Source organism: Prorops nasuta, unplaced genomic scaffold (genome assembly GCF_024137725.1).
Source record: "Prorops nasuta isolate Cenicafe-Biocafe unplaced genomic scaffold, Cenicafe_Pnas_1.2 PNAS00017, whole genome shotgun sequence".
In the NCBI taxonomy this organism is placed as follows: domain Eukaryota; kingdom Metazoa; phylum Arthropoda; class Insecta; order Hymenoptera; family Bethylidae; genus Prorops; species Prorops nasuta.
Genome location: NW_027116814.1, coordinates 3,268,431 through 3,282,909, shown reverse-complemented (window position 1 = coordinate 3,282,909; position 14,479 = coordinate 3,268,431). Strand labels below are relative to the sequence as shown.

Genomic DNA, 14,479 nt, shown 5'->3' with positions numbered 1-14,479 from the left:
GGGATCGAGATAAACAAGAGTATCACAGATCTGTGTTGTTACAAAATACTGAGAAAACGATTAGGAAACGAACGTTACATTGGCGACCAGTTGGACGAGAGACCTTGAAAATTAATTATCTCTGATAAATCTTTATTCATTTTACGTGAAATTCAGCAGCTATTCTCTGCCAAGTGCTACAATTATTTAGTCACTAAAAAGTGAAAACAGACTTTTTACAGTATGGCTGGCAAATTTATGACGTCCCGCTGCTTTTAGATTTCCTTCTAAAATTACTCAACAACGATCTCTTTCGTGAAAAATAGCCTCCCGTCCGCGTTCGTCTTTGTCACGATTTCATATTTTAATAACGATAATAGTAGTAACAATAGTAATAGTAATAACGAGCTGCGTAATAAACTTTAAGAATATTGTATGTACAGATTGTGCGTAACAATTAGGTGAATTGTTAAAATTCTGTAAATGTTTTGTTCGTTTCTGTTTGTTTGCTTTGATCGGACTGGGAAGGTGAAACATGTTTCGCTCCCAGGAGAACAATAATCCATTGAGTTTCTTTCAAGCACTCTTAAAAGTATGTTCGGTGCATTATTTTTGTTCAATTTTTTTACTTTTTTCTTATTAATTCCTATTATACTTAATGGCTATATATAGGCTCATTTTGGTGGACGGAATATACCGTGAAAAATTGTATTAAATGGCTTATAATTATTCAGAAAATTTATCAGGCAGCTGTGTAGCAATAAATGGTACAAAGAGCTTAAATACAGGTGATAAATAGAAATTTGAATCCTAGAGTGTGTTTGTTACATGCTGCATTCTGCATTGCAGAAAAATTGAAAAGAATTATGAAATTTAAAAATTTGTAACGAGAAATAAATTAATTGAATATTTTAATGTATTCGAGAAGAAAAATAATTTAACATAAGTCTATATATAAAGTATACATATACAGTATTGTATACGGAGCAGTAAATTAATTCCGTTAATAATTTAAAGAAGATTGCAAATGTGGAAGGTTGTTGAAGATTTGAGAAAATATGAGTATAATTTGAAATTGATTAAAATTTATTGGGAGAAGTAAAAAAGACGTGGAATATCCAATCGAGTTGCAGCGAGATAAAAAGAATCTTTAAAAATGTACTTTTTACAATATATTCTTGATTTAGATGCTAATAATGTATGGCGTAAAAATATGTGCATATTCCTCTAAAGGCGAGTATTTTACAGCACTCTAGCATTCGTAAGATTGCGATAATTAGTAAAATGGCAAAATATATATTTTGTATATACTATATATCTATGCCTTGCAAAGTATAGATATGTATCTAAAAAAGACGTTTACACTTTGTACCTTCAATTATCGATCATATAGCATATATATAATCTTTAAGTGAAAAGCATTCCAGTTGCAAGAAAAATTATTAGAGGTTTGATCATTTATAATCACAAAGATTCAAAGAGAGTACGTCTTTCTGAGATAATTATATTGTTATAATGGAAAAGTGACGATAATTATTATTAAAGATTTTACGTCATTCAAAGAATGTACATGTTCGATCCTTAATTTGAATTATTAACATGAATGTCAAATCTCTAATGCACAGTTTAATCTGCGAAAAAATTCATTCTAATATTTGAGTTTTTAATAAGTAGTGGAAATGGTGTAATTAATTAAGGATCAAATAGAGAGCAGGAGTACGCTGAGCACATGCGTGCTCGCGCATATGTATACTGTACAAGGATATTCTTACATATAAGAGAGCACATGTACTTTTGGATGTAGTAAATGGGCATGTGTCTAATATATTCATCTTTATGTACATCACAATATCGCATTAAATGATATAATGATAATGGTAACACTATAGGAATATCGTTAAAATAGTTTTCGAATAATAATGAGAACGATGGTGGCAGTAATAATAATCGTAATAATAATAATGCGGTAGTGTGGATAGAAAAATAAGAATGATAATAATGATTGTATAATAATAATATTATAATAATAAAAAAGTATATATAGAGAGTGTGTATGTAATGTAGCACGTAGCAAAGATGTCGTAGAAAGGAATGGAAGAGAAATAAATAATGTAAGAAATAATGAAATTGCCTAAAACTTGGCCATGGCGGCAGGACGTTCACGTTGAGTTCCTCGTCGGAATCCTGCTGGGAGCGCGAGCTCGCTCTGGTTATGCTGATCTGGGGTTCCCCGTCGGTCTTGAACCTTATTGGACAACAGGCCAGCCAAGCAACGATCAACAGTATAACAGTTAACAATAAGGATCAACATAAGAGAAATGAAATCCTTTTCTCTTATATGTACGGAATTCATCGACTCTTAATAACATATCATATTGCATTCGATATGGATAAACATTGTGTGAAAATGTACACCCGTGATAAATAATAATTATAATATATAGCTATCGCACAATAAATACTGATAAATATAAATATGAGACGGCACTGGATAATAATCACTTTGCATTCATCACAATATTGTACATGCCTGTAAATTTTAGGTTAATGGCAGAGAATTCCGTAACCGTAACGTAGCTCAAAGCACAGGAAATGTAAGCCGTAAAGAGATAGAATCGCTATGACCCATACGGCTTACGCTTTCTCTGCCTTGTAACTACGGTTATGGTTACGACGCCCGTAAGCGCTTACGGACGGTTCACTGCCATAACCTTAACTCGACAACCCTTGTGAATGTTCCACGATTTGTCGAACAAAACACCCATTCAACGCGCCCTACTTGTACTAGACGCTATATTTCTCTTTTTCTATTACCAGCAGCATTATTATAATTTTCAATAACCGTTAGATTCTGTGTAATCGATACATTGCGTAATCTTATTTCGTCCTGATAACGTTTTATTATGAATTTTTCAAGGTTATGTTTAATAATACGTTATATTGGATTTTAGTACCATACACCTTTATACTATTTTATAGATTAATTTTAAAAGGTGGTAAATACAAGAACCGATGCGTTTTAAACTCTGTATTTTTCTCACATTAATATGTATCGATTATTTCTTCAATTGGCTCCAATTTTCATACGATAATTGAACTGTGTGCATTAATATTTGTGTTAAATTAATTTCAATTCCGTATTTTTTAAACACTTGTGTATACTAGTTAAATGTGTCCTTGTTCCGACTCTTCTATTCAAGACATTTTATATAAAATTGATTATAATTTTTTTTTTAATCTTACGACCTGAACTTTAACTAGCAAAATTGTTGTTTACCTTGAAAAAATCTTGCGCACCAAGTGGTCCTGTGCTTGATCAAGTTGAGGTTCGTTCTTTCTCCTTTCCGCTAATTCTTTTTCTCGACGTACATCAGCTACTTTCCGAAATATAAGCTGCAAAAGAAGTTGAGGTTTCCTTTAGTATTCAGTAAGCATTGGATAACGAATATACTTACTATATTTTAATTAACAAATTGCTCTTACTTCAATTGTATATTTGAGCAAGTTTTCTGTTAAAATTCATTTCCTTAATTACTTTCATTTCCGCACAGTGTTTAAATTAAAACTGAAATTCCTTTTTCGAGTTCAGGGCGCAAGCGCCTAGACAACACGTCGATAAGTATATTTTCACCATTCTGATTACCGACATTTCCATATATAACCTTAAATGTTCTATTTCGTCTGCTGGGGTGCGCAATCTGTCCTGTCAACTTTTCATTAAATTATAAGAATTTCTACGGTTTTGACCTAGGAATGTAAGAAAAATGTGCCACATTATGAAGTATACCTATAAATATTAGTCTAATAAATTTTATACTATATAAAAAAGAGTTAAAACTGATTGAAGTTTATGGATTACTCCTTAGGAAGCTATTTAAGTTTTAAAGGTTTGAAAATGCATTTCCTTTTAGAATTGATTTTTAAGCTTATTATTTATGTGTAAATGAAACAGTGTAACAAAAATAACTGCCATTTAAAATTGAAATATATCTGTCATTGTAGATGGGACATGGGTCAAGTCGTTCAGCATCATCTGCAAATATTTTGTCTGCCGAGGAGTTAACATTAGTTGAGAACCTTTTCAAATCTTTATCCCGTAGCTCTGGCTCTATTAAACGGGAAGATATATTTAAACATTGGTCAACACACTTGGACGATCTACTCCTACAATTTGTTGTCAAGTTTCTCTGCCACGATCCTGGCAAAAAGATCTCTGCCATTAATGGAGAAAACTTTGGAAAGCTCTATGTTTTTGCTGTGAGAGGAAGTGCAGAGGAACGCACAAGCTTAGTTTTTGATGGTTATTCAGAAGAGGAGCAAAAGTACGAGATCCCTACTTCAATATTTCTTCAATATATTCAAGCAACAATTAACTCTTACTTGAGATTGCAAAAAAATTCAGGCAATATTCACTACCTCAGCTGGAGCAGCATCGGGTGCACAGTAAACAAGAGAAGAATAAATTTAAGATCAAAAAGTCTATGCGAAGATATCATTAAATATGGTGATGTTCTAACAATCGATCAAGTACACAAGTGGTTTACTACAGCATCTATTTTTGAAAGAATTCAGTCAAGAGTTTTTCAGTGCCTCTTCCTGATTTCTCAAAAGAAGAATGAAAAGAATACTGGTGCAAAAATTAACGACATAAGTCTATTACCCATGTGTAAGGGTTTAGAAAACATACCACATTTTCCAAGCATTTTGGGACTCGGAGATGTACTTTTTCTGAATCTCAGTCTGCCCCATGATTTCCGTAATGAATGGAGGTTTTTATTCTCCAGCCAAGTGCATGGAGAATCATTTTCAACGATGCTAGGTAGAATTACCATGCAAGGAGCAACGATTATTATTCTTCAAGATAGCGATGATCACGTATTTGGTGGATTTGCCTCTAACAGCTGGACAATCGGACCAAACCTTTTTGGCAATCAAACATGCTTTCTTTTTAAGCTAGAACCGGATATTCTAACATTCTACGCGACTGGTTACAATAGTCATTATCAATACTTGAATCTACGTCAGCAGACTATGCCCAATGGCTTACTGATGGGCGGGCAATTGAATTATCCCGGCCTCTGGTTAGATTGCGAATATGGAACTGGCAAGTCCAGTCCATCGTGTACAACATTTCAAAATTATGTACAGCTTAGCGGTAAGGAAAATTTTACGCTCAAGCACTGCGAAGTCTGGGGCGTCGGTCCTTTACCAGAGGTAGACGAGGATGTTAGGGACTCGAAATCAATTTTAGATCAAGATCCGGCATCGAGAGTTATGCTCGAACTTTCTGGACGGAAGATGCACAGTGATGGTTTGAGGGACGAGAAGCGATAAATTTCATATACATTTGACTGTTCCGATAAAGCGATTTTACAGGTTGTGTAGATATTTAAGAGATTTATCTAGTTCAATACTCTCCACGATATTTTACTTTAAGAATATCCTCTTCCTATCTTTGATCGTCGCATCTGACATATTTTTATCGTATGGACAACCAAAGATTATACCATAAGAAGAAAAAAGAAGTAATTCTTTTTTGGATACGAAATTGATTATCGAGTGCTGTAAAAGCATCGCATTTAAACGTTTATGAGTATTTTGGAAGATTGAACCGAGGCAATAATACTAAATAATAAATAACTTTCGCGAACGAAATTTTATACATCCATACACCACTTTCGGTTCGTTGATTATGCATGTTTATTAGCTTCAGCCGTCTAGCTTAAAGCCATATTGCGCCATCGGCGTTTTAAATCACTAATTTCTGTTCTTTCTCATAAATTTTACGACTTTGTTATTCAATGTTAATACTGCGATCTGTTGATATTTATATAAAGAAGAAATTATATCGTATGAATTGCGGTGTCGCCTGAATGCCTATTATCTAGTGCCTACAATATCTAGAATAATTTTTAACCAGTCTTATCAATGTGTTGCTCAATATTAAATTATTGAAGTTTATCAATATTGATTGTTACGATCAAAGACAGTCACGTTACAGCATATACACACCGATCCAATAATATACATACACATATACTTGATATAATTTGTAAGAAGCTCTAGAAAAATCGAAGAGACTCAATAATTTAATTTATTCATTCAATGTTGTTGCACAGTGGAAAGATTCAATAATAAAACATTTGAGACACTAAAATGTGCAGCTTTTTGCCTGAATAACTCGTTATAGAATTTTCAGAGATGTAGGATCTCCATTGGTGGAGGACTCAGGACACTTACCCGATGACTGAGATTGTACGTAAGGATGAGATTGCGCGCGAAGGAATTGGCAAAGGCTTGATAGAAATCCAAGACTTCGAGCAATCGATCTCTCTTGATGGTGTGAAGATCACAGTAAGTGAGGGCACGAACGTTGGCAGCACTTTGGCCAACGTTAGAGTTGGTCCAGAAGCTATCACCGAAGACGTCACCCTTGCCAAGTATGGCTACCACTTCGTCGTCCTGGATTACCTCGAGACTACCAGTCACGATGAAGCACAACGAGTCGATGGATTCTCCCGTGTGATAAAGCAAATCTCCAGGAGCACTGTGGGACATGGTGAAGTGCATGGCCAATGCTCGCAGACATCCATCGGAAGCTAACCTAAAAATGCCAACGAATGGACGGTCGAAGAGAAAATCTTCGGCACCGATTCCTCCTGCACCAAAGCTTAAATCCATCATGCTCGTCTTACCTGAAGGCAGGGTGTTCGTTGAAAACTTTACGATTCAAGTGTACGCAGATATCAGCCTTCATATCCTTCGGACAATAGTTTAGCACCTTGTCCGTATCCAGCCCTTTGGTCATGGCCCACGTGCTCACCACGTAGTCCATAACCCTCTCGCTGAGAGCCTTTGGTACTTCGTGCAGTTTCATAAATTCCCTCACGTTATTCAGCATGTCGTGATATTTCGCTGTGGCTGACGTCATTTGCTGGATTATTGTCGTTACGTGACCGAAGATCGTGGCGTAAAGCAAAGCTTTTCATGAAAGTATAAACGAGTTCGTGATTGATAGAAGTGAAGAAATTTGTGTTGAAACGAAGGGAAAACGAAGAAAATCTATTTTACCAGCTATGATCATCATGCAGATGGTGAAGATCTTCTCGTTATCGGTTTCTGCTGCAACGTTACCAAAACCCACGGAAGTCATGCAAGTCATCGTGAAGTAGAGAGCAGTGACGTAGGTCGTACGTCGCGACGGTCCTGCGATTAATTCTGGGGTTGTGCTGGTGTTGGTCCATAGGTAGCTATAGGGTGTCTGTGTGACGTTGGCCAATTTCCATAACCACGAATACTGAAGACCGCCATCAGCGTCTGATTTTCCTATCGAATACCTTCAAGTACGAGGTTCCATTTAGATCTTACACAAGCCACGCTTGAATGTTAATTATATATATATCTACATCAAATTCCAGTCTATAATATGGTGCAGAGAATTGTGTATCGTGTGATCTGATCTGATCTTATCTGATCTGCTTTTAAGCTTCCTAACCGAGAGCGAAGCCGGACTATTGCATTGTGATGTTGAAAGAGTTTCAGCCTTTTAAGGAGATTCGATTGTTAAATATTGTCAATCGGGGTATAACTTGGAAAAAGATTCTTCATCGAACGTTATATATAAACGTTTTTCCAGTAGAAGCGATACAAGTAACGTTTGATGTTTGTCTTTGACATGGTATGAGAAACATGTTCCAAAAAATCACACGTCATTTTTATTTATAATTAATTCATTAAAAATGCTGTCAAAGCAAAAATTGAATACATTTGTATCAATTAAATATGCATTCGCGTTCAGTATATTAATTGTCTTTTTCAAAGTACCGAAATCAATATTTATTTCTGTGAAATAAATCACTGGGATAACTTAATTTTGAATTCAATTATATTTATATATTCTAGCTGAATCAATGAAAAATTGTTTTTCTCAGTGGTGATGTTATGTATGTGATTATGTGACTTGTGATAAATTATGAGATAAAAATAATATATATTCTGCAGCGATCTTGGTCTACATAATTTGAAAGCTGAAATGAAAACATTAACGAATTAGCATTCGAGGGTGTGTAAAAGTGGTTGTTAATGCTCCTTGTTGGTGACACGTATATTATACCTGAATGTGTGTGCATACGGTAAAATCATTTCTTAACGTATCCACACAAAGGCCAATCAAAACGAGCAAGCAGCGTGTAAAGCATACTTGAAGAAGAACTATTGATCATTTCATGTTTTTCAAAGAAAAACTTGAGTACAGGAACGTTCCTGAAGCGTTCCCGATACTATATCCATGCTGCGTGGTTTGCTTCAAACTAATGAACAATATCCAGCGATCTTTGCCTATAGCATTTAATTATATTGGAAGCTGAAATGAAATTTCAGATACAACAGGCACAGTGTATGAAATTAAGCGAGCCTATAAGAATGTCCGAAGAAAAGAATTCTTTGACACTATTGCACACTGTTCAAAATTGAATCATGTACATGTACAGTTTCTGTTTCCTTTTAAGATGGACATGAATCTATTTGGCCAGAAGCATTTTTGCTATAGGACAGTAATCTCCTATAGCAAAAATGCTTATGGCCAAATAGATTCATCTCCATCTCAAAGGGAAGCAGAATAGAAGCTGAGATGAAATATCAGATACAACAGGCACAGTGTTGATAAAATTAAGCGGGCCTATAGGAACGTCCGAAGAAAATAATTCTTTGACACTATCGCACACTGTTCAAAATTGAATCATGTACATGTACAGTTTCTGCTTCCCTTTGAGATGTACACGAATCTATTTGGCCAGAAGCATTTTTCTGTAGAACAGTACTATCCTACAGCAAAAATACTTCTGACTAAATAGATTCGTGTCCATCTTAAAGGGAAGCAAAAACTGTACATGTATATGATTCAATTGTGAACAGTGTACGTGTGTTGTGCAAAGTCTCTATAGATTTTATCGAGATATTTGCGTGGACCAATTAAGAGGAATCATCCCATATGCACTTATACGTGTGCTGTGCAGTGGATCAGCCTCAAGAGCGATGCTAGCATTTCAAAGAGAAGGATAACATTTCTGCTCGGCTCCTGCTCCTCGTTGGTACGATAAGTGTCTGTTACCTGTATGTGTGAACTTAGGGTAAAATCACCTTAATGTGACGTACCAGATACAGGCCAGCCAGTGAGCAACCAACATGTAGAAACAGAGTAGAAGAATGAGCATCGCGGCACCGTACTCCAGATATCGATCGAGTTTCCTCACGACCCTACCGAGCCTGAGAAGCCGGACGACCTTGAGCGCGGAGAACAGACTCCCTATTCCGTCCTCGTCGTGATCGAAGGCATTGAACACGTCGTAGGGTAGACAGCTCAGGAGGTCTATGATGAACCAGGACTTGAGGTAATTCATTCTGATCACCTGTGAACCGGTAAAATTAATTAACAATCTTATGTTTTTATACGAATAAAGCGGAAGTAATGAAAGAAGAGAAACTGAATAAGAATCTTACCTTGGGATCCGACACCACTTCACCACCAGCACCAACGAACGTTGTGTGAAAGTTGAGCACGATATCGATAAAAAATATAACATCGACGATACTGTCCACGACTAGCAACGAGACATCCTCGCTGGTTTTATTCTTGAAAGCTACGTTATAGGGGACCATTATGGCCGTATAAAAAGTCAAACACAAAATGATCCAGTCCCAAATCGCTTTGAACGCGCAGTAATGGAGAAGAATGTGCGGTGGAGTTTTCGGTGCTTCCTGCCTGTACTGTGGCATCACGTCGCCACTCAACGACATCATCTGGAACAGCGAGAAATGTTCCCTCAACTGAGAGAGACTAATTGGCAATTGGGAATAGTGTACCTCTCGTGGTACCTATAGGAATCTGGCTGAGGTCCACCGTGATGGTACCACACTCTTACTGTGACCTTGACAGATTCCTAAGGTGTCATGGGGTACCGATTTCTAAATAATCCTTATATATCATAATTTATAAATACAGGGATGATAAGAATAAAAAAGAAGAATACAAACATATCGGTGGTTAATTTAGGATCCAAGTAGATGCTGGTTATTTCAATCTTAAAGATCAAGCTATACACGATCGAGACAGTATACTTTTCCAGAAGTACTAGATCTTTAAATACAAGAAAAAGTCAAACATCTTTTGATACGACCAACATCACTTTAAACTGTAAAAACCAAACGATTAAAACAGAAAAAAATCTATTTGTTTTTTCATTCGATTATTCTTGAAGAATAAAGATAAGAGTGGGAAGAGCAGGAGTACTTGGCGAGAAATGAGCGTGTAAACCGATAGGTCCTGTGCCAAATGCCTGGTTATAAGGATCCTGTGTTGGTAGCATAAAACAAGTGATTCGGATATAGTGGACTTACATGCGCCAAGTGGGACTGTTTTGCAGTTGTTGGCAGGGCCGAATCTTTCAGGGCCGGTAAATGCGCGCTGAACTGGGAAACGAGAACCGATCTGGATCTGGTGACCGATCTGGCGAGCTTGGCAAATTTTGAGAGGCCACCTTTGGTGTCGTCCGTCTCGATCGGCTGCTTCAAGGCGGTGATGTCCCGGAAGGTCAGCAAAAACAGGACCACCAGGTCCCGCTCGTTCTTTATCGGAGCTATTTGCAGTAGCAGCCATAGTGGTGTCTCTGTATAAGTCACACACACGTACTCAATTAATTTTTCGTTACATGCCTTGATCCTCCACTCGAGTGCTAGCTACTATATATATATAGTGTAATACCAATAAAGATCCAATACAACGTAATCCCACGTTTTTCTACCATTAATATTTTGTTATCATCTTTCCCCTCCTCTTCAACCTTCTTTCATCCAACTACGTTTCTATAGATTACTTACTTTATACATGGAATATGTCTGCTCAGAAGAGAATTGTTAATAAAGCAAAGTTTCTCTAAGAATCAGAGTCTGATAAAAGCTTTGACGTGGAATATTACCTACCAGTCGCTGTAATTAATCTACCGTGCTGAGTTAATGTGATTGTTAAAAAATATCAAGGACAGACTTTGGTTTATATTAATTAGGCTGTTGGTAAATTATTCCTGTGCGTTTAGTATTAAATTGTGAAAAATGTACCGAGTGGCTGATTAATTATGATCCATTTTTTAAATTGGAGTAGTAGGAATAATTGTATAACGAGGAAAATGTTTTTTTAATATTTTTAAAAATTACTTAATTCGACACTTAGGCAATTCACTGATTTGTTTTTAATGTCCGTTTTGCTAGAATTTGGTTTGGACCAATAGGAGAAGCCTCGAAGGAGTTAATTTTTTTATTTGATAATATTTTCCTTGATAAAGTCAGGATTTCAAAATGATACAATACATTTTTTTATATGCTATTGCAATTTATAGATTTGATCATAGTTAACGAGTCACCCGGCATATAGGTTCGTTTTACAGTAACACAAGTACACCTGCAGAAAGCATGCTAACGAATAAATGAATACTAAAGTTGTTTGAGAAAAATATAATGCAATCTAGACAGTCAAAGCGATGTAAAGTGGGATTAATATTATAGTCTTGAGTCAACTAGCTCTACGAGAGGGTTCATTAAATAATTCAAGAAATTCCAAGTATTTTACGCTGATAAAGATACTGAAATCTGAATTTCAAAAATTCGTATCAACCAATGCGACAGAGAGAAAATTGTGTTTTACGATGCATCAGTTATTTTACATGTGAGTGTGCGTTAGGAAATTTGAGTATCGCCCGAAAATCTTATTAAGAGAAATGTGAAATTTAATCAATCAAATTGCAAAAGTTTGCTGGAGTTTCAGAAGGGTATACCCGGAAGTTAGGTGAACATGCAAATTTGCTCTTTGGGGAACATGCGAGTATTTTCGTCCAATAGACTGCGTCACTCCATTTTTTATTCGCACGTTCGAATAAGAGACTGTCGACGACACGTTGACACATAATTAAACGATTTCGTCTAAGCTCGATGATTAATATGGAAGCAGAAACGCGCGTGTGTGGTGCGAATGTTCATGCTAAATTCATTAAAGGTTCGTGGGGCTCCGAATCAACGAGGAAACGTGTACCGGGAACCGAGATTACCAATTTACTTTTAATTTTGTATAAGGCAAACCGTTTGAGCGAAATATTAATTAACGCAGTTATAATAATTAATAAAATTGTCTAAAGATGTAGAATTTATTCAGTGAAGATTATTTACTCATACATTACACTTGACTAATAGTTCTTTTATAGACATCTTTTAGTCACCCAATCGTCTAAAAGACGTCTAAAAGAAGTCTTTAAGTCATTTGGTGCTCTATGAGTATATTTATATTATTAAATGAACGAGGAAACATGTACCGTAAACCGAGATCACCAATCAAATTTAAATTTCACATACACCAAACTATTTGAGCAAAATATTAATTAACGCAATTACACTAAATAACAAATTGATCCAAAAATGTAGAATCTATTCATTAAAAATTATTTCTATACAAATACATAATAAAACTGATGTCGTCGGTAGAAAATACATAATGTAAAAAGAAAGTAGGGCGGCTTAACGGTATTTCCCGAGCAATAAAAAGTGAAGATATCAGGGACAGGGGAACATCGAGCAAAAGAGCGACTGGATCGAGCGCGCCACTTCCGTTTACACTTTTCCTGCGGCGTTCCGGAAAAACTTGCGATCCTCGCGTTGGACGTTTGCGAAAGGAAAGGGCCAATAGCTCCCCCCTCCCTCCCCCTTACCTATTTATTTTTAAATTAGAAAAGAAAAAAGCGAACGTGTCTCTCCTGCACCACGAAACCTTCCCTCCTGGTCCCGCGTTTATTTTATACCTACATGTATATACTATATATGTATATATATAGCTTTGTATTATATATACGATTCCCCTATATCGTGTCACTGTATTTGTGTACTTCTAGAATCGAGCTGACTTACTGCTTTCTTTTCTGAGCACGCTTTTGCGAACCTGAGATACACATACCTCGTGGAGTACCTTTAAACAGAACGAGCTTTCATTATTTGCTTTTTAACGCTTGCATCCCTAGAGCTATACAAAGGAGAATATGGGGCGATTATTATTGCAAAATTCGAATCAAGAAATCAATAACGCAACGCGTGCACATTTTGCAATCATACGTGAATCTCTCCCTACTTAATAGAACTATATATATATATATATATATATATATCTAATTGCTGAATCTGTGCGCTTTTCGGAAATTCCATTGAAATTACGAAAAATTGTCATACATAATTGGTGAAACTAATCAACAACGACCAAGCGTGATAATTGATGCGCAAACCAGTCTCGTAATTTTGTCGTACGTCGCAGTTTTGATAAGGCGAGTCACGTACATGAGAACAGGAGTAACCAATACACAAATATTTTACATTCTTCCTGGGCTGTTTCGCAGACTTTGGCAAAATTCTTCGTGACCTTTGACCTCTTTCCAATCAAAGTTATCAATATACGTTCTTGTTATTGTTTTTTTTTCTATTTTCTTTTTTTCTTTGAAAATTCCATTGAAATTACGAAAAATTGTCACGCATGATTGGTGAAACTCATTGATAATGATTAAGCGGTGATAATGATGCGAAAATCATTTTTGGTAATTTTGTCGTACGTGTCGCAGTTTTAATAAGGCGAGCCACGTACACGAGAACAGGAGTTACCAATACACAAATATTGCACAATCTTCCTAGGCTGCTTCGCAGAGTTAGGCAAAATTCTTCGTGACCTTTGACCTTTTCCAATCAAAGTTATCAATGTACATTCTCGTTACTGTTTTTTCCCCTTTTCTTTCTTTCTTTGGTTCGAATCAATGTTCCACTGGGAACGTATATGTATATATATATATATATATATATATATATATATATGTATATTAGGTCAGCGATACATAGAAGAGAGCATCGTGCGAGTCGAGGTTTCAAAGAGAAACGAAAATTGGCCATTCGCTAATGGAAAAGTTGATGCTGTGCTTTGACAGCTGAAAATGTGTGGGAAGAAAGAGTGTATCGCTGTTTCCTTGTGGTAAATGCATTCGTAACATATTGAGTGCATCGTTTGCTAAGTCCAATTCCCATAATAGAACGCTCATTTTTGTTTATTCTTCTGTATCGCTATATATAGAACACAGGGCCACGGTAAATTTGTTCTTCAGGTACCAAAACACAAGGCTTGCTGCTTTTAATGAATTATTAGGTTATTATTATAAAATTAATTCCTCTGAATCACGGAAGCCATTTTTAGGCGCTGTGCAGCAATGTCAGCTTTTTTGTAATGAAGTTTGCAATTTAAAAATGTTTTAATAATAAAATTACAAGTGTCTCTTGAAACTGGCTGGTATACAGAATAATAATGTCAAGCAGAATTTCTCGTATTCTTTATCTTTCCGAAATACTGTAATTAGCATCTTAATTTAGCCAAATTAGGATAAAATTTAATCAACGTTTATTATTTGCAGTAATTTATTTAATCAGAGCTAAA

At 35.9% G+C, this 14,479-nt stretch overlaps 2 protein-coding genes across 4 annotated transcripts in view; one reads left to right on the top strand and one right to left on the bottom strand.

Annotated features, from left to right (window-relative positions):
* eag (ether a go-go) overlaps positions 1-14,479 on the bottom strand; it is an 85,463-nt gene that overhangs the window by 5,158 nt on the left and 65,826 nt on the right. For 2 of the 3 annotated variants that reach the window (XM_066737598.1, XM_066737597.1), the window contains exons 4-11: positions 10,375-10,643; positions 9,478-9,777; positions 9,133-9,386; positions 7,051-7,316; positions 6,675-6,960; positions 6,220-6,583; positions 3,257-3,372; positions 2,111-2,224 (exon numbers count right to left, since the gene is read on the bottom strand). In XM_066737598.1, coding sequence (XP_066593695.1) covers positions 2,111-2,224; positions 3,257-3,372; positions 6,220-6,583; positions 6,675-6,960; positions 7,051-7,316; positions 9,133-9,386; positions 9,478-9,777; positions 10,375-10,643 — 1,969 coding nt within the window. The remainder of the gene's footprint in view (positions 1-2,110; positions 2,225-3,256; positions 3,373-6,219; positions 6,584-6,674; positions 6,961-7,050; positions 7,317-9,132; positions 9,387-9,477; positions 9,778-10,374; positions 10,644-14,479) is intronic. The other variant, XM_066737599.1, reaches the window with a different exon arrangement.
* LOC136779789 (MTOR-associated protein MEAK7) lies at positions 3,498-6,187 on the top strand. The gene is made up of 2 exons (XM_066737600.1): positions 3,498-3,866; positions 3,982-6,187. The coding sequence occupies exon 2, from the start codon at positions 3,982-3,984 to the stop codon at positions 5,311-5,313; it is 1,332 nt and encodes a 443-aa protein (XP_066593697.1). The 5' UTR covers positions 3,498-3,866; the 3' UTR covers positions 5,314-6,187.

Bases quoted from the DNA above. Each gene is read 5' to 3' on its own strand.
- LOC136779789 (XM_066737600.1), top strand. From the start codon at position 3,982: ATGGGACATGGGTCAAGTCGTTCAGCATCATCTGCAAATATTTTGTCT.